Below are 20,395 nucleotides of genomic sequence, written 5' to 3'. Positions count from 1 at the left end.
GTTGATTTCCACAGAATGTACTATGAAAATTTATAAGAAAGAGTAGTTTTAGGTGTAATTATTAATAAAAATCTTTAAAACACTACTGTCAGACTTAAGCAATTACGGGAAACAACCTGAGCTTTTTCAGATCAGAAATAACAGAACATCCTAAATGAAGCTGCTCTTTATCTCCCACTCTGACTAGAGTACAGCAGATTGGGGCAGAGATATTAAAGTGTGACAATCCTTATACTGTTTAGGGGTAGATCACGAATGTATACTTCTCACACACTTTACTTTGAAATTTCATTTATTCTGTCTTTGTTCTTACCTAATTCAGTACAGTTTGTAGGCATGCTGCTAAACCATGACATGTACGTTTAGTAAAATTCTAGTATGAACCCAGGATTGTATTTTAATAGCACAAATTAAATAATTTACTTGCCAAAGTCACAGGTTTCATTAGAGACAATCTAAACACAGTTGTTTCTAATTCAAAGTCTGTGCTCTCCTTACTGCACCACCATAGCTTAAGCAACCCAATATTTGCCTGTAACAATGGACAAAAAATTCTAACTTTGTAAAGTGAAAAGAAAAAAACCTCAGGCTTAAAAGAAGTGAAACTACTTTCTCAATTACAAATATGACATAATCCCTACCCTTTATTAAACTTTTAACAAAGTTGTGGTACTATAAATTTATTTAAATCCTTGGTCTGAGATGTAGGCTTCTACATCCTATCTGATTCTCTTAAAAAGCCTCTTTTGCCTGCAGATTTTGTTATTTTAAACAACATACTGTTTGACAGAGTACCAAATTATCATGATTTCCCCTAAAGGCCTCATTCATTACAACACTAAGAGCTTTATGTATGTTATTGAACTTTTAATCTTCACAACAATCCTATTTATAGAACTAGGTTCTATCACAACCCTTCTTTTACAGATAGAGGTATAAAAAAGTTACTTAACTTGCTCATGGTCACAGTGTAAATGGCGAAGCCAGGATTCACCCTCCTGGCAGTCTGGCTTCAGACTCCATGACCAGACTCCAGACTGCATTCTAGTGCTGTCCTAGGAATGGAATTCTGTATACATAGAGGGACAGAAAAGATGCTAAAATGTTTATAGTGGTTACCTAAGGATGGGTAGATTTTTAAAATGTGTTTATGTGTGTGTGTGTGTGTATACATGTCCATATTTACATATACTAAGTTCTGTACATTTTCTTTTCTTTTTTTTTTTTTTTTTGAGATGGAGTCGCGCTCTGTTGCCCACGCTGGAGTGCAGTGGCGTGATCTCTGCTCACTGCAACCTCCGCCTCCCGGGTTCAAGTGCTTCTCCTGCCTCAGCCTCCAGAGTAGCTGGACTACAGGCGCACACCACCATACTCGGCTAATTTTTTTGTATTTTAGTAGAAACAGGGCTTCACCATGTTGGCCAGGATAGTCTCCATCTCCTGACCTTCTGATCCACCTGCCTTGGCCTCCCAAAGTGCTTGGATTACATGCGTGAGCCACCACACCCGGCCACATTTTCTATAAGTTAAATTTATACTTATAAATTAAAATATTTGCTAACTAGATAACAATATGAAGTAGTAATTTATACTTCAGCCAATAAAGACTGTATTATGTATGTTGTAGATCAGAGAATCAGCAGAATTAACAACTATGAAAATTTTCAAAGCACAAGAACCTTAAGAGATATTCCAAACCCCTTAAATCAGTGATTGTCAATGGTGACTTTTAAATAGATATGTATCGTGAGCCAGATGTGGTGGCTGATGGCCTGCAATCCCAACATTTGGGGAGGCTAAGGAGGGAGGATCACTTGAGTCCAGGAGTTCAAAACCAGCCTGGGCAACATAACAAGACCCTGTCTCTACAGAAAATTAAAAACAAAAAAATTAGCCGGGCATGGTGGGTGCACACCTGTAGTCCCAGCTATTTGGGAGGCTAAGGTGGTAGGATGACTTGAGCCCAGGAGGTTGAGGCTACAGTGAGCCATGATCAAGCCACTGTACTCCAGCCTGGGCAACTCACCCTTTCTCAGAAAAAGTACTGTGCACTGTCCTCATCTCCAGCTAGCGTAGGAAAATACTGCCTAAAATCAGATTTTTCTAACAGATGGAACATTTTATACCTATACTAGAAGCAGTAGCAAACCTAAATTTAGTGTGTTTAATAAAATGGTACTGACATGTCTCTAGTTGTAACTATATTAAAAAGCTTGGCTGGACACGGTGGCTCACACCTGTAAACTCAGCACTTTGCAAGGCTGAGGCAGGAGGATTGCTTGAGACCAGGGGTTGAGACCAGCCTAATATAGCGGACCTTGTCTCTACAAAATATTTTAAAAATTAGCCAGGCATGGTGGTGAGCACCTTGTCCCAGCTACTCGGGAGGCTGCAGTGGAGGGATCACCTGAGCCCAGGAGGCGGAGGCTTCAATAAGCCGAGACTGCACCACTGCACTCCAGCCTGATGACAAGAGATCTTGTCTCAAAAAAAAAAGTAATATAAATTTCATGTAATATAAATATTTAAAAAGCAACCATATGTTTGGTTCTACAACATAATTGGGTAAAAAGTTTCAGAATAACAGTAGATAACTAAGGAAATGTAAAAGGACATACTGATATTTTGATCATATATGAATGATTTAAATTACCCAATTGATCATTTTAGGTAATACACCAATTTCAAATCTGATACTAAAATATTCAATAGAATTTGGAATTACATATATAATGATCCAAATTTTTTCTTTTCTCTAGCACTTGGTCAATGAATGGTTAAGTGAGAAGAATGAGAAGACAGGAAAACCTTCAGATGGCCTTTCAGAAAGGCCTCTACGCATAACTACAGATCCTGAAGTGTTAGCTACACAACTCAATTCTTTACCAGGTCTCACTTACAGCCCCCATGTATACTCTACTCCTAAGCATTATATTAGATTTACTTCACCATTCCTTTCAGAAAAAAGGAGAAGAAAAGAACCTACTGAAAACATTTCTGGTTCATGCAAGAAGGTAAACTTTTCTTTGGAAGTAAAAATGTAGAATGAGCCAAATGCCAACTCATTCCTTACTACCATCCATGGTAGTGAAATGCTTTTGGAATCAGCTCTGTATTTACAGGCTAAACAGGTACAAACTGATTCCTATTCATTCATGTATTCTGTTTCATTCAGCGATGGTTGAAACAAGCTCTGGAAGAAGAAAATTCAGCAATTTTACATAGATTTAATTCACCCTGTCAAGAAAGATCCAGAAGTCCTGCAGTCAATGGTGAAAACAAAAGTCCACTACTATTAAATGACAGCTGTTCCCTTTCAGGTAGAATTTTTTTCAGAATTGTTTTAGTGTGAGAAATGTGGCAAGGCATATATATAGCTTTATAACAGGCATATTCTAGTTACTGGTATGCACTTTAGAAGAGCAGCACATTGTTGTATAGATTTTCTCTTTTCTGTCCTCTGTATTTTTTGGCTGAAGATACCAGTTCATAATATCATGTATGTTGGGGTTTATGAATTTTTAAAGACTTTTGGACTGGCTGCTTTTCAGACAGACAAGGACTCTTACAAATCAGTTAAAGTAACATCAGTACTTGTAAGATACTTTGAGACCCCTAGGCCTATAATCCCTCCAGGCAAGGTAATGCTTGTTAATTGGGGAGGGAGCAGGGGCACTGCTTCATGTTAGTACCATTTTTTTAAAAACCTTGAAATTTAGTTTTGGGGTAAAAGTCATAACTGCCATTGTTTATATTTTATCTTTCCCAGAATGTGATATAAACAGATTTTAACAAATAGCAACAGTGTAATTTCTTACAGATTATTATTTCACCAACAGATTTAACTACACCACTAAAAAAACGAAGATTTTATCAGTTGCTAGATTCGGTTTACTCAGAAACCTCCACACCTACTCCTTCCCCGTATGCTACACCAACTCACACCGATATTACTCCTATGGACCCATCTTTTGCCACGCCTCCACGGATAAAATCAGATGATGAAACTTGTAGAAATGGTTATAAACCCATATATTCACCAGTTACCCCAGTAACTCCTGGTACACCAGGAAATACCATGCACTTTGAGGTGAGAAATTTTAATGGAGAAAAAAAAAATTCAACACCTGGGGGGATGGGATTTCTTTTAAGAGCTCTTTCCCCTCCTTTAACAACTAGTGTGCTGAGAATACGGAAACAGGTTGTAAGAAACTAAAAATCAGAAACATTCATTTATATGAATTTAGATGTTTTTATTTTTACTAAAATGAGCATAACTTTCATCTTAATATACACAGTAGACTAAATGTATGTATCAAATTGATTTTAAAGCAGTCTTATTTGGGGAATGGAAATAGGAAGCAAGATCTAAAACCAAAGTCTGTGTATTTTTTCATTTTGTTTTCGTTTCTATAATTATTATGGATATACTTACATATTTTTAATTTTCAATTCTAATTCTTTATATACAGAATATTTCTTCCCCAGAAAGTTCTCCAGAAATAAAGAGACGCACTTATAGTCAAGAGGTAAGAAGTTAACTTAAAAAGGGTGAATTGGTAGTTTTTTTCCTATTACATTGTTTTGCTTAAATTACTAGTAAATTTTGAAATAAACAGTCCCAAGATGTGATCATTTGTATAATTTTTTTTTTTTAATTTGTAAACAGGGATATGACAGATCTTCAACCATGTTAACATTGGGGCCTTTTAGAAATTCTAATTTAACTGAACTGGGTCTGCAAGAAATAAAGACTATTGGTTATATGAGCCCTAGGAGTAGGACTGAAGTCAACAGGCAGTGCCCTGGAGAAAAGGAACCGATGTCAGACCTTCAGCTGGGACTCGATGCGGTTGAGCCAACTGCCCTACATAAAACCCTGGAAGCGCCTGCACATGACAGGGCTGAGCCCAACAGCCAACTGGACTCGACTCACTCTGGACGGGGCACAATATATTCTTCCTGGGTAAAGAGCCCTGACAGAACAGGAGTTAACTTCTCAGTGAACTCCAACTTGAGGGACCTGACACCCTCGCATCAGTTGGAGGTTGGAGGAGGCTTCCGAATAAGTGAGTCAAAGTGCCTGATGCAGGATGATACTAGAGGCATGTTTATGGAAACAACTGTGTTTTGTACTTCCGAAGATGGGCTTGTATCTGGTTTCGGACGGACTGTTAATGACAATTTGATCGACGGGAGTTGCACACCCCAGAATCCACCACAAAAGAAAAAGGTTACAAATTTAACAATTTATAGTCCTTTTAATAGTTTTTTTTCATACTACTACTGAGGGGAATTGGTAGTTAGATGTATTATGTAAGGCATTCTTAATTTAGTTATGAAAGTTACATTTTTATATTTTTAAACCTTTTGTAAATGCTGGCTTAATTAGAAAATGTTTACAGAAAAGTAAAAAATTCTAGTAATATGGGAAATCCTTGTAAGCACATGGTTTCAGAGAAATCTCAAGATGATTTATTTCACCAATTGAGTATTTTTTAAAACTAGGCACTCCCCAACCAAAAACACAGACTTGAATATTTGTGTTATTACCTTTATTGTACCTTGAGCAAACACCTGTGTATAGAGGAAATGCCTCTGTTCCTCATCTATAACATCTATAGTATTTAGGCCATGGATGTAAGTGTTTTTATTTTACTAATAGTTATGTATTAAATATTCAGTTCCCTGATTTCCCATTATTTGGTTGGCAGATGTACTGAGATAATTAGAATGCCTTATTTCAAAAGAAAGAAACTATAGCACTTACTTTGTTAGTAGGCTTATTGCTTTGCAAGTCCAAGAATTTTCGTGATGTGTGCTTTTAATTTTTATAACAGAGTCCAGTTGGCAACTTTGTGGGAAGCAATGTAGTATAGTGGAAAGAGCACGGGCTTTCAAGTAAGACCTAGGTTCGAATCCCGGCTCCAACACTCACCAGCTGTGTGACCTTGAGTGAGTGAGTTACTCAATTTCCTCATCTATAAAATGGGGATGATAATATACCTATTTCTTAGGGTTGTTGTGAGGATAAATGAGATAATGTATGTAAATCATCTAAGTACAATGCCTGGAATATAGTAGGCATTTGTTAATTGTTAATTATTTGTTCAGAATCAATTAAAATAATTTTCCTAATGTAAATATAGTAATTCTCTAGACAAAAAAAGAATGCATTGATTCTGACATAAAAAACAAGAATAAAAGATTTGCTTTTTCTTATCTTTCTTGCTTAAGGTTTCTCTATTAGAATACCGTAAGAGACAACGTGAAGCTAGGAAAAGTGGCTCTAAGACAGAGAACTTTCCACTCATTAGTGTATCACCCCATGCAAGTGGAAGCTTGAGCAACAATGGTGATGGCTGTGCCAGCAGTAATGAGAATGGGGAGCAGGTGGAACACACTGCTAGCCTACCTTTACCAACACCAGCTACGGTTTATAATGCCACTTCTGAAGAAACTAGCAATAACTGCCCTGTTAAGGATGCTACTGCCAGTGAGAAGAATGAACCAGAAGTTCAATGGTAAGCCCATTTGAAGTAATGCTACTCTGGAAAAAAACAAGCTTTTGTTCAAGTATTCTTCCTATTTGTTGTTCTCCCAAGGCTAAGCTGATTGTGCTTTGTGGTCACAATTTTAAAAGATTCTCTCTGCTAATAGGATTTTAAGCCAGCTCTGTATGGCCTGTGTTGTTAAATGTTGATTGTATTTATTCCTTGGTAATTTATTCATTCTTTACACACAAATATCCTCTCCAAAGAATTTTTATCAGAGTCAACAATTCTGCAGACTTCCTTTATAACCCCTACCAGTTACCTTGAAAGAACAACCAGGGTTAGTGCTTCTTCAGAAGGAATAGGAGCAGCTGCATATAGGATGGATCATGGCAAATGGCAGGCGGCCACACTCACTTTGCTCCTTGGTCCCCTTTCCACCTGAAAGCATGCAATCCTGATAGCAGTTTGTTAGGGGCATGTTTTGGTACCTTTGGTAACCAAAAAAAAAATGACATTCTGAATGTTAATACATTATCTTCAACTCCTTGCCTTCTTTTCACCAATAAATTGCTGGAGACAAAGGAATTGAGTCCTTCAAATAAGGATAATCATCTCAGTTCTGGGAGCACTCAGCAAAATAAGAGAACTTTTTTTTTTTTTTGAGATGGAGTCTTGCTCTGTCGCCCAGGCTGGAGTGCAGTGGCATGATCTCAGCTCACTGCAAGCTCCACCTCCCGCGTTCAAGCGATTCTCCTGCCTCAGCTTCCCAAGTAGCTGGGACTACAGGCGCCCGCCACCATGCCTGGCTAATTTTTTTTTTGTATTTTTAGTAGAGACGGGGTTTCACCATGCTGGCCAGGCTGGTCTCGAACTCCTGACCTCGTAATCTGCCCACCTTGGCCTCCCAAAGTGCTGGGATTACAGGCGTGAGCCACCGTGCCCTGCCAAGATTAACTATTTTCAAAGGTTAACACCAAAGTATTTTCCCAGTAGATCAAAAGCCTTGGTCTGACAGTACATGTTGACTATGAATCAACAAAGAATGTAGCTAGCAGTACTTTCTTTCAGTAGAGGATAATGTGATTTTTCTTTTAAAGGACTGCCTCAACTTCAGTGGAACAAGTCAGAGAAAGGAGTTATCAGAGAGCTTTACTTCTCAGCGATCACCGAAAAGATAAAGATAGTGGTAAGTGAGCTTGTTCCTTCACCAGAAAGTGGAGTCAGTTAATCAATCTGCATCCTCGTTCTTTGCAGCTCTAATGTTCTCTTTGGGTCTGCTCTGCTTCATCTCTAGGGGGAGAATCACCATGTGTCTCATGTTCACCGAGTCATGTTCAGTCTTCACCTTCATCTCATTCAAATCACATTCCCCAGTTGCAAGCTAAGGGCCCAGTCCCTTCTTTCAGTGAACTTATGGAAGGTCAGTAAGCAGATGACCGATAATGTTATTCTTTAACACATTTTAAAATCAGACAAAAGAGAGCCTTTATAAAAAGTTGGTTTGGATAGTAGAATGTACGCTGCTTTGTGGTGTTAAAACAGTGTTTATTATGTAATTTTACACTTACTATAGGTTTCTTCTGCTTTATAGACCCTGATCCTGAAAATCCAGAACCCACAACTACAAGTGAATGTCCATCCCCAGATACTTCTCAAAATACTTGTAAAAGTCCTTCAAAAATGACCAAGGTAATAATATTGACCTTTCAATGGGTTCCAAAGGACTTTAGGTTGAGTGCAGAAAAGCTGATGGTTATAATATGCAGTGTTTTTCTGCCATATCAAGTATCAATTTGTGACTTCTGGACACTTTTCCTGTCGGACATACTCAATTGTGTTTACTACTTTCTTTGTTCTCTCTCACTGAACATGTGATGGATAACTCTGACCAAACATTCAGTTTTTCTAAGCACACTTCAACAGCTTACATTTTCTTCAAATGTTCCACCTCTATTCCAGTGGTGCCTAGGAAATTCATAGCCTTGTAATGAAATTCTTAACCAGCCAATTATCTAAAAACAAAAGGATGTTTTATCATTTAAAAGGAATGACATCTTCATCCTGGATCATCAAGATGTAATAATGTAGCATGGCATGTATATCGTTGGAAACTAAAGACAAGGAATCTGAGATTTATCTTTCTTTGATGATAGACATTTAAACAGTCTTATATTGGTTTATTTATATCTGAACAGTGTATAAGGAAAATGAAAAGGTATTAAAAATCAAAATGGTTTGAGGGAGCAAGTTTATTTACCCAAATCAATTTATCCTTAGGTTGGGTATAGAAATTTCAATTATAAAACTGAAACTTGCTATTGAAGTTCTTTCAGAGTAAGGCTCAAAAACAGGTTTCATTGCTTAGGGGTAAAAAGGCAGAGTAAAGTTAAAGAAAATTATTTCCTCAACTTGTCTTCAATAAAAATTAACCCAGAGAATTCACTTTAAGCTCACTCTCAGAACTGTTTGGAACAACTGAAAAATACTGGCTTTTTAACATCCCAAGCCTCCATAACTGACATATCCAGGATGTTATTTCCTGCCCCTCATTAAAATTAATATTTAGGTAGTATTAAATACCGAGAATAAACCTCAAGGTACACAAAATGTTCCTTAAATGTATGTAATTTGTTTTTTCTTCATAGCCTGGTTCACCTGGATCTGTAATTCCTGCTCAAGCACATGGGAAAATATTCACAAAACCAGATCCCCAATGGGACTCCACAGTTACTGCATCCGAAGCTGAAAACGGTGTTCACCTAAAAACAGAGCTCCAACAAAAACAGCTGTCAAATAACAGCCAAGCACTTTCAAAGAATCATCCTCCTCAGACACACGTCCGTAATTCATCTGAGCAACTTTCACAAAAGCTGCCTTCTGCACCAACAAAGTTGCACTGTCCTCCATCACCTCACCTAGAAAATCCTCCAAAGTCATCCACGCCTCACACACCTGTACAGCATGGTTATCTTTCACCAAAGCCTCCTTCACAGCAGTTAGGATCTCCCTACAGGCCTCATCATTCACAGTCACCTCAAGTTGGAACACCTCAGCGAGAGCCTCAGAGAAACTTTTATCCAGCAGCACAGAACCTTCAAGCCAATACTCAGCAGGCAACTTCTGGAACATTATTTACACAGACACCCTCAGGACAATCTGCAGCAACATACAGTCAGTTTAACCAACAAAGTCTGAACAGCACGGCACCACCCCCTCCACCTCCTCCACCTCCTTCTTCTTCATCTTACTATCAAAACCAGCAACCCTCTGCAAACTTTCAGAATTATAATCAGCTCAAAGGTAGTCTTTCTCAACAAACTGTGTTTACATCAGGACCAAATCAAGCACTTCCTGGCACCACAAGCCAGCAAACAGTTCCAGGACATCATGTGACTCCAGGGCATTTTTTGCCCTCTCAGAACCCTACCATTCACCATCAAACTGCTGCTGCTGTAGTCCCCCCTCCTCCTCCACCACCGCCTGCTCCAGGACCGCACCTTGTACAACAGCCGAATTCCCATCAGCAACACTCTGTAGCACATGTAGTAGGGCCTGTTCATGCGGTCACCCCTGGGTCGCATATTCATTCTCAAACTGCTGGACACCACTTACCCCCACCCCCACCCCCTCCCGGTCCTGCCCCTCATCACCATCCGCCACCCCATCCTTCCACAGGACTCCAAGGTCTACAAGCACAACACCAGCATGTTGTAAATTCAGCACCCCCACCACCCCCTCCGCCGCCACCTTCCAGTGTTTTGGCTTCTGGGCATCATACCACATCAGCTCAAGCCTTACACCACCCACCTCATCAAGGACCTCCACTTTTTCCTTCGAGTGCTCATCCAGCTGTACCACCGTATCCCTCACAAGCTACACATCATACCACTTTGGGACCGGGACCCCAGCACCAGCCTTCTGGAACAGGGCCACATTGTCCATTACCTGTCACAGGTCCTCATCTCCAGCCCCAAGGACCAAACAGTATTCCAACACCTACTGCTTCAGGGTTCTGTCCTCATCCTGGCTCTGTGGCCCTGCCACATGGGGTTCAAGGACCTCAGCAGGCATCTCCAGTGCCTGGACAGATTCCAATTCACAGAGCACAGGTGCCACCAACATTTCAAAACAATTACCATGGGTCAGGGTGGCATTAAAATGGACTCCAAAAACATTTTTTTAAATGTTCTGTAAGATAAACTGTATATTTCATATGTACCTGTTAAGGTACTTTTTAAAGCTTGTACATGAATCTTTGTATAAAAAACACCAGTGCTCTTTCATTGTATTTTTCTCATTTTTGCTTTTTGAAATTCCTTTAAAAAATGTGCTGTTAAGCCAGTATTAGGTATCTTTATTTTGTAAGTGAACATTCCAGCTGTTTTTTCTGGCAGATCTGATGCTGATTTGATGCTGTATGATCTTTAAATTTTATTGTTGCAGTTAAATTCATTTAGTGAATGTTCTATTATTTTATACATACACATTAAGTACTCAGCTAAGTAATGGCACTATGAGGATTTTCTTTTCTCCCCTTTCCTGTCAGCAGCAGTTCTGTGAATGCATCTTAGGTATAAAAATGCAATACAGATTTTTATATTTTGGTGTGGACATGGCTCATTTTTGTTTTACCAGTTATTTGCAAGCAAAATGTAATTTAATGTATAGATGATTTCTAGTGTCTCCTGACAAACTGTAAATACTGCATTTCTTTTGCGTATATAATTGCTTACAGCTTTTCTCATTTGATATATAGCATTGTACATATGACAAGTCTTTTGCAAAACTGTGTGATCTCTGTGAAAGTAGTACAGTATATGACCTTTAATTTCTTTTTTATTTTAAATATACTGTCACATTGAAGCACTGGTTGGGCATTTTAATTCATGTTAATAAATCACAATTATGTCAGTTTTACCAAATTGTCCTGTACAACTTCTAAGATTGGGGTCTGTGTGTTTCTACAGAAGTTCTAGTTTTCAGATATAGTTTGTAAGGAGCCTTCAATTTTCTTCAGCAACTACTACCTCAGCAACAGGAGGCAGCAAGGGGTTGTTCCTGCGGTGGCTTCTGTTTGCATTTTTGCAGGAGCCACAGGAAACTATTGAAATGATCGTGCTGGGTCAATTAAGGATGTGGCATCATACAAAATGAATCCAGACCACTAATGCATTACAGTAGTTCTTGAATACAGTGTGCAACAACTGTTTGAAAATATGGTAGTTTGCCCAAAACAGGAAAACTTGTCTTGGGTGTACAAAACTAAAGAAAAAAGGCATTATTCCTAGATCTCTCAGTGAAATGAAAATGGCCTCTTAAGTGAACGTTTTTATTGCTAAAATATAAAATACTAGTTATAATCTTGGAAAAATTAAAATTTTCCAGCCTTTGTCTTCTACCTCTGAGGAGGATTCAGTAAGTACATCCAATAATAATGATACTGTTTATCAACACATTTTCCATCATCTAATTACCGGACATAATTTGGCACAGGATACAAATTCTGTGCATCAGAGAAAGTAAACACTAAAATGACTGAGTGACCTCCTTCAGTCATGTTTTCACACTTTGAATTTCTACTTCCTTTTGAAAATTAGCTAACAATGGTACATTAACGCAGCTCATTTAGGGCTCAATCCTAATCAGCTTGAAATTTTAGAAGAATATAGGCCAAGTTTGCCATCCTCGATTTGTCCAACAAAATTCTATGTATGGTATTTATAGTAAAGAAACATTTGAGAAGAAACAGTTTTACATCATCTATCCTGATAGTTTCAAACAGAATAAAGGTAACTAGTGTGTGAAATATAAATATTCTTCTTAAAAAGTCTGTCCTTCTAAGCAGTTTAAATTCTTCACTGGCTTGAAATGTGCCTACTACAGAAATATGCATACAGAAGCTTTTGTGTGAACTGCAGAATCTTATTTGATTCCTTGATGAAGTATATATTCTCAAATATGGTCTTCCACCAAAATTTCATTCAACTTATTTAAAAGGGGGAGAAAAAAGGAGAATTTAGGAAATAATCTGAACTACGGATAGAAACTAAAGTTCTCTACTCCAGTGTAAAGTTTCCTTACTTTATCCTGGTAACTAGTTATCTGTGGTCCAGGTATGGGAAGAAGCAAGTCAGTAAATCAGTTTTCACCTAAAAAGTTTATGACTTTTTGCAGATTTTATATCCACCTTTTCTCTGCCTTTGGGCAGTTCTGTCTGCCAATTTCCAGATAGCCAGCTCCTGTATCTGCTATAAACATATATATGATCCACTGCTTGTCATTTTCCATGAAGATTTCACATGGACTACAGAAAGGAAAAGACAGGACATTCAACTAAAGTTAGAGAGCTAGTTAGAATGTTTAGCATAACCAGTGGTTCTCATTTAGTTTTTGTGCATTCTTTATCAACAAGCCACTAAGAATCTGATAAAACCGTATTATGCCTAATACAAATGTATATTCCTTCTAGAACAACTGTTCTAGGCTGTTGTATCATAAGGGACACACCTGTAAAAATTTATAATCTGGTTTATTTTCCAACATGAGCAAAAACTGCATTAGACAAATTTCATTCAAGTATACTATCACCCTGATAAAAATCCTTTTACCCTTAGGGAAGAAATAAATTGTGCTCTATGGTTCTTGTAAGGATGTTTCTTACAGAAATCATGGATAGTATCACCAGTCTACAGCCACTATCTATCACAGAATTTACATGGAAACCTACAGCCTCATTAGAAAAACTTAGCATGCACATTTCATAAAGAAATGAATGAATGATCCATTCTGCCTCACTGTGGTATGAGATGTAATGGTAATTCCTAAGAGGGTTATGTGTCTTGTTTCCTAACAGCAAATGCTGTTTTAAGTTTGCAATGATCGAACAAATGCAGTCAGTATGTTTTTGATGAACCATGGATGAAAAGAGATCACTGAAATTCTAAAGAATCAATCTATACTATAGCTTTTCTCCTAAATCCCTTCTGCCCTTAAAAAATAATAAATGATTTCCTTATAATAAGCCTTAATGCATGTTTTACAACTACATCTGCTGCAACAGGAATGCTGGTATTTAGTTTTAGTGACACTACTCTGATAGCAAATGTTCACTGATTCTATCATTTATAGGGCAATGACCAAGGCAATGTCTGGAAAAAAAAAAACCGAAACACTTTAATTTTTAAGACAACTGCAAGCACCTCAAACAATGGATTATTGTTACAACACTTGTTAGCTTTTCACAATCTAGTTATTGCAAAGGCATATGGATAAATGTTAATGGACAAAGTCAAAAACGAGGCACCTTAATGAATGTAAAATTTAAAATAAAAAGACATTCAATCCACTGACGTCTAAAAGAGGCTAAATATACCTCTATATATTACATTCTAAAATTGTATTGCCTACTATGGTTTGTGTCCTGGAGTCTACAATTAATTTTAAGGAAATGCATAAACAAAACTGTGTGCAACCTGCAAAGGGAAAATCATTTTCTCAACTTCATTTTATGGAAAGACAATGAAAAAGCTAGTAAAATTTGTTGTAGCCACACGTAAAGCTACCTATGGAATGAATGTGATCACTGTTACCTTTGAGCTGTGAGGAGTATTCTGCCCACTGCACTGCAAATTGTATATACCACACCTTGTGTTCTAGACAAGCATGATCATGCTTTTCAAAAAATATACGTATTTTTTCATTCCACACAATGAACACGTTTCTCTTTTCCAATTTAATCTATGTAGAGCTTAACTTACAGCGCCCAGAGGAGGCAACATGACATGGTACTGAGCCATCACATTTTTAAAGGGAAATTGCTCTTCTTTAAAAGTACTTTTAAAAATATGCAAAAATACAAATGGGACTGCTAAATTATAATGCATATTTTAGAATGAGAAGCATATATTTTCTTCCTTTAAAGTGCCATATAGAGAATGACATCTTACAACCCAGAGCCACTTTGTTTAAAATCCAATGTGAAAAGACTGTTATGGAATGAAAAGTTTGCACAACTCCTTGGAGCAGTTAAAGTCTGCTACATGCAACATAGGCTACAAAGCACTCAAGACTTGGTAGCTTTTCTGAAATTTGAGTCCCCCTCCCATATTTAATGGAAAGTAACATTTACAGGGTGCATTTACATACACTATAATACAGGAATGATGTCCCTTTGCCAGAAGATAAAATTGTACATTTCCTTGCTATTTCTTGGTTCCAACTTGATAATTTCTTAAGATTGTAAATTATATAGTACTCAGCTAAAATATTTCTTCATAAATAGTTACAAAACCTGCCAAAACACAAAGGGAAAGTATTTTTCATTCAAAAAAAGGACATTTGAATGTCACACAACACAAGAAACAATGCTTAGAGACATGTTATTGTTTCCAGAAGAAAATGGTCAGTAAACTACTTAGCTGAAGACGAAAGACTACCCTTCCCCAGGATCACAGTGCACAAAAAGCAAAATGTCAAACAACAGTACCTCAAAGCAAAATAAAGGTCTGAGGATGAAGCCAGCTCACTTGTAATCCTGTTAAAGAATGAGAGTCACCGTTTAGGTCCAATGTACTGGGAACATTTGCTAGCTCAGAATGCAATATTGGTAGAATTTGCTAAGAATTCAACCAAGGATGCCGAAGGCATTCGCCAGCTGAGGCTCGTTTTTCTGGAACCATTTCTAACATCGGGATCAGGAAATCTGTAAACTGTGCAGCATCTTCATGGGGCCAGCCATACTTTTCCACAAGTACATCAAAGAGGCTCCAGGGCTTCAGCTTGGTGATGTGTCGCAGTTCTCCTATAGGGGGAAAAACAGGCCAATGTCAAGAAAGCTCCAAATCTGCATTCCCCATTGTTGGTCCAGTCAGGCTCTTTTCAATGAAGCGGACAACCACCTGCTCAACACTTACACGGCAACAACAAAGGACACCAGCTTTTCCCCGCTAGGCAGTAATCATTACATGCACATATGACCAAGGCATATTTCAAGTAAGCCTGGTGGATGTAAATAGAGGTTAATTAATAGTTCATTCACATTAGTTCTAAGTTTCTTTAAGTAAGTGGAGTGGGCTCACTTTGCCCAGAGTGTTTTCTTTTCCAAAGGCTGAAGCAAGCCACTCTCATTTCAACCTGGGATCTTTCGTAAAATTTGCAAACTTGAGGCCAACCCAAATCAAACACCATTCATGTCTACGCATTTGTTGTAAAATCTAAGATCCTAGGACATTAATTTGTAAATCTTGAAGTTATATTTCACAAACTGTACTAGCTGCAGTATGAAAAGTATGGGTTACAGGCAGCTTTGGTTGACATAACAGAATGACGAACAAGCTAGTAAATGGCCTACGAGCTGTAATGGTCATTTCATGAGAGAAAAAAAGGTTATTTTTAAGTCAAAACTGCAAAAAAGGGCTGGAGTCGGTGGCTCACACCTGTAATCCTAGCTGTCTGGGAGGCTGAGGCAGGAGGATCCCTTGAGCCCATGAGTTTCAGACCAGCCTGGGTAACACAGACCAGACCCTGTCTCCACTTAAAAAAAAAAAGAAAAAAAAGAAAAAAAGTAGCTGGGGGCGGTGGTACATCCCAGCTACTCAGGAGGCTGAGGCAGGAGCATTGCTGGAGTCCAGGAGGCCAAGGCTGCAGTGAGTCAAGGTCATGCCACTGCACTCCAGCCTGGAAGAGGGGCAAGCGAAACCCTGTCTCCCCATAACCCTGTTCAAAAAGGCAATAAACTGTCAAAAGCTCCAGATAATTTCACTGTAAATAACTCATTTTCTCTGCCTGTTTGAAGTTTTCACAAGACACCCCACCCCTGCCCATAGGCCTCCTTAGGAGCCCCTCAGTGTACCCTGAGCAGCTTCTGCAGAGGAAGCACTCCCCTGTGCCCACACCCCACAGCAGCCAGGTCTCGGCGGGGAGGGGGAGGCATTCAAGCACCTGCACGGCACACTTCATACAAGGGCTGACTTTCAATTGCTATAATTTAAACAAATTTTTTTCATGAGATGCATCAATAGATAATCAGTGCTCTGCTCACAAAGGTGTTCTCAGGAGGCTTGTTCTGTTTCACCCATTCAAGTCAATTTAGAAAAGCCCTCCCCTTTAAAAACATAATGAAAAGAAAAGAACATTACAGAAAATTGTAAGAACAAAAGGGGAAGTAGCCTACAACCCTACCCACAACGGCTCTTCTTTTGTGTCTGTTGTGAAGCGTGTTCTTACACACTAGTATGTCTACAGAGCCGCAATCATGCTCTGCACAGGGCTCTGCGTAAAGAATCTCTTAAGAGGACTGCTTGCTAAAGGGGCTGGGATGTAAAATAAGCTTCTGTTTCCAATATGAGGACTGGAGATAGAGTTAAGCATCACATCCAGACATCAGGTCTGTGTTGATGAAGAAATGAACCTGCAATATTAGAGGCGGGAAGGGATCTCCTGTTGAAGGAAACAGTCTCCATAAAAACAAAGTCTGAGCAGAGACTGCAGGTTTATCCCTCTAGGCCCAAAATTCCGGCTCTAGGAATCCAGCCCAAGGAGATAAACCCTGGTTGCACCACCCCAAATTCATGCCTAATATATGCTGGCACAAAATTACATGTACTTGCAAAATTACAAAGAGCCAATAATAGTAAAATGGTGGTTACAAGAAAACCAAGGTAGATTCACTTAATAGTATTTAGTATTACTTAACAACATGGGAGAAGATCATGGTACAACATTAGGCAGTAAAGGAACAGCCAAACTATGTCCTACAGATAATCACAAGATTATTAAAACACTCATTAAGATGGAAATCAAGTGAATAAAAACACCAGCTTTTGTTAGTAGGTAATTTCAATTTCCACATTTTCTGTAATATGACTATATTGATTTAGACTGTTGATCTCACCACAGCAACAGTGAAGCAAACTAAGAAAGCACGCACATGACTAAACCAAGTTCTCGGGGAAGGAGAGCGAACTTTTATGACATTAATCTATGCTATCTCAGAATAAATACTCTCCAGGTTTGCAAATAAAGGCAAATACAGAGAAGCACTGTCTGCTGAGAATAGTAAAGGAACCTATTTCTGAGAGGCCAGGTGTTAAACTAAGATCCATCAACAAGGCATCTTTTAAGTACAATCCTCCATGAAAAGAAAAGGTTTACCACTATAAATGCTTAACAGCTGCACAGTAACAGTGAGCAAAACAATATAACACTGAACGGCCATGAGAAACTATTCATCCATAACTAGGCATACTGTAAACTGGTAAAAATATTTGCAAGGAGCAGCATAAAATATCTACTTTTGACAAAGTAAAGACTGTATGTGCAAAGAAGCAGTCTATAAACAACAGTATATGCAGGACAGTCCTAAACACCTATGGTCCTGAGCACACAGCAGCACTGCAATATAACAAAACACTGAACCGCCTCTAAAAAAAAAAGTGTGAACTTTTTTTGTGGAAAAACTTTATACTGCAAAGGAAATCAATTCATCTGGATGCTACAATGATTATGTGTACAAACCCTTAAGCTCAATATAAGAAGTAACCTTGCCCTGGAAGTCCCTGATAAGGTTACTCAAACACAAAGCCCTAGCCCCCAGCTCTGTACCTGCTGCCAGCCGACACAACAAGAGTGGCCTCACTGGGTGAGTGGGGGCCTCGAGTCCATGAGCCAGCTCCAGCCCTGCAGACGATGCCCAAGAAATGGAGACACCTCCATCACTCAGAATGATAATTAAGAATAAGAGGGGAAAGCACATTTTAAAAGCACATTTTCACCATTTGCTTTTATTATAAAAGTAGCACCCTAACAAGTTAAAGAAATGTTATCGGCCAGGCGTGGTGGCTCATGACTGTAATGCCAGCACTTTAGGAGGCCAAGGCAGGAAGATCACCTGAGGTCAGGAGTTCGAGACCAACCTGGCCAACATGGTAAAACCCGATCTCTAATAAATACAAAAATTAGCCAGGCGTGGTGGTGCACGCCTGTAATCCCAGCTACTGGGGAAGCTAAGGCACAAGAATTGTTTGAACCCAGGAGGCAGAGGTTGCAATGAGCTGAGATCGCACCACTGCACTCCAGCCTAGGCAACAGAGTGAGACTCTGTCTCAAAAAAAAAAAAAAAGAAAAGAAAAGAAAAGAAAATATATGAAGATGTGTTTCACTGAAACAAGTTTTGCAAATAACAAGACAACTGTGACAATTTTAATTTTTTTTAAAGTTCCATTTCTAGCCTGTCCTCCTTAAAGAATGTGGAATATCACTTCACCCTTCCTGTGACTATCAGCTGTCAATCTCACTATCAACTCACACACACACATAGGCAAACATGAGCCTGGCGGCCAACTGTGCTGTTCCCCAGGAGCCCCTCAGGCCTCTGAATGTGCTCTGACAAACAGCCTGACAGAGCCAAGGAAAGCCAGCAGGAAGCAGGCTCTGAGGAAGGCTCCGCCTGCAAAGCAAAGGCTTTGTGACAGCAGCTGTACTGGCCAGTCCTGGACTTGCAGAGTCCGTCTAAGGAAACAGGGAAGTTCTATTATACTTCTCTTGAATCTTAAAGTGGTTTGTGAAAGAAAATATATTATTTTATCCATGAAATTGTCATATTCCAGAATTAAATAAAGCAGCCCACGAGGTTCCACACATGTGGGAAGACTCTAAAGGCAAATCCTAGACTATATGTACATGAACAGTGGTGAACAAAGCAAATCATGATACAAACCATGATACAAAACTGATGAGCATCAATTAGATGCACGTAGAAAGTAAACCTACCAAGAAATACCAATACAAAGTAAGAGACAATCAAGAGATTTGAATGAATTCTTATACAAGTAGACAACCACATGTGGGTAAATACTGGAGTTTACAATGTGTATAAGCCCTACTTCACATCCCATACAAAATCAACTCAAAACAGATCATATGCCTCAGAGCTAAAACTAAGCAGTTCCTAGAAAAGTAAATCTTCATGACCTTGAAGTAGGCAATGATTAGATGTGACATCATAAGCACAAATTGTAAAATGTATATAAATTGGCCTTCATCAAAATTTAAACAGTTATACTTAAACTTTCACACATGTATTCAAGAGAAATGGAAACATCTGCTACACAAACTTGTACATTAATCATCATAGTGGCATCATTCATAATAGCCAAAAAGTGGGGGAAACCAAACGCCCATCACCTGCTGGAGGGATAAACAAGAGGAGTGGCAGTGACAACGCCCAGCCCGTGAGGTTGTCAAATGCCCACGAAAGAGCGTTCGTTGCTCTTTACAGCATCAAAAGAATCTGTTGCTTTTTAGGTATTCAGGAGATAATTTTGAAACACTGTGACAAGTTCAACTCAGACACTAAATATTAAAAATACAGAATAAGGTATCTCTTTTTAAAACTCAGCTCCTGGGTTTTAGCCCTCAGTTCTCCCCTTTCTCTTGATGTTGTCCCTGACTCGGGGAAATGTGGATTTTATGCTGCTGCACAGAAGCTTCTTGCTTTTGAAATTTTCAATTGTATTTAAGGTCTGTAGTCTGACACACACACGCACACACGCAGGCGCACACACATGCACACATAATCACTCTCTTTTATCCCAACACACTTGATGCTCTCATCTAGAGACCAGTTTTTGTTTGTTTAAGTAAACTGTCTCCTTTGATGATCCCATTATCAACGCAGCAATTTTTACTAAAATGCACCTGCTGAATGGTCAGAAAAATTCCTGGTGACCAGCCCAGTGAGGTCTGCTCCTGGCTGCACTGTTTTTCCTATCATGATCTGAGGGCTGAAATGCTTCTGGGGACCACCCACTTCTTGAAGACAGGACAGGGAAAAAAAATTCACGGACATGCTGATTTCTATTGGCCTACCTCTCAACACACTAGTTTCTTAATGCTTTTTG

General features: G+C 38.8%; 2 protein-coding genes across 23 annotated transcripts in view; one reads left to right on the top strand and one right to left on the bottom strand.

The window, feature by feature from the left end:
• LOC105475332 (lysine methyltransferase 2E (inactive)) overlaps window positions 1–14,480 on the top strand; it is a 103,290-nt gene extending 88,810 nt beyond the window's left edge. For 4 of the 6 annotated variants that reach the window (XM_011730495.3, XM_011730496.3, XM_071094718.1 and 1 more), the window contains 10 exons: window positions 2,760–3,014; window positions 3,176–3,320; window positions 3,840–4,090; window positions 4,473–4,529; window positions 4,670–5,233; window positions 6,238–6,524; window positions 7,595–7,683; window positions 7,792–7,917; window positions 8,089–8,186; window positions 9,143–14,480. In XM_011730495.3, the coding sequence (XP_011728797.1) occupies window positions 2,760–3,014; window positions 3,176–3,320; window positions 3,840–4,090; window positions 4,473–4,529; window positions 4,670–5,233; window positions 6,238–6,524; window positions 7,595–7,683; window positions 7,792–7,917; window positions 8,089–8,186; window positions 9,143–10,654 (3,384 nt within the window). In that variant the 3' untranslated portion in view covers window positions 10,655–14,480. The remainder of the gene's footprint in view (window positions 1–2,759; window positions 3,015–3,175; window positions 3,321–3,839; window positions 4,091–4,472; window positions 4,530–4,669; window positions 5,234–6,237; window positions 6,525–7,594; window positions 7,684–7,791; window positions 7,918–8,088; window positions 8,187–9,142) is intronic. The other 2 variants (XM_071094719.1, XM_011730498.3) reach the window with 1 other exon arrangement.
• Window positions 13,645–20,395, bottom strand: part of LOC105475333 (SRSF protein kinase 2) — a 296,256-nt gene continuing 289,505 nt past the window's right edge. For 15 of the 17 annotated variants that reach the window (XM_011730501.3, XM_071094728.1, XM_011730505.3 and 12 more), the window contains one exon: window positions 13,645–15,297. In XM_011730501.3, the coding sequence (XP_011728803.1) occupies window positions 15,113–15,297 (185 nt within the window). In that variant the 3' untranslated portion in view covers window positions 13,645–15,112. Of the gene's footprint in view, window positions 15,298–15,409; window positions 15,495–20,395 lie in introns of all 17 variants that reach the window. The other 2 variants (XM_071094723.1, XM_071094725.1) reach the window with 1 other exon arrangement.

Source organism: Macaca nemestrina, chromosome 4 (genome assembly GCF_043159975.1).
Source record: "Macaca nemestrina isolate mMacNem1 chromosome 4, mMacNem.hap1, whole genome shotgun sequence".
Classification (NCBI taxonomy): Eukaryota; Metazoa; Chordata; class Mammalia; order Primates; family Cercopithecidae; genus Macaca; species Macaca nemestrina.
Note: the sequence above shows the minus strand (reverse complement) of the source record. Positions and strands in the feature narration are given on the sequence as shown.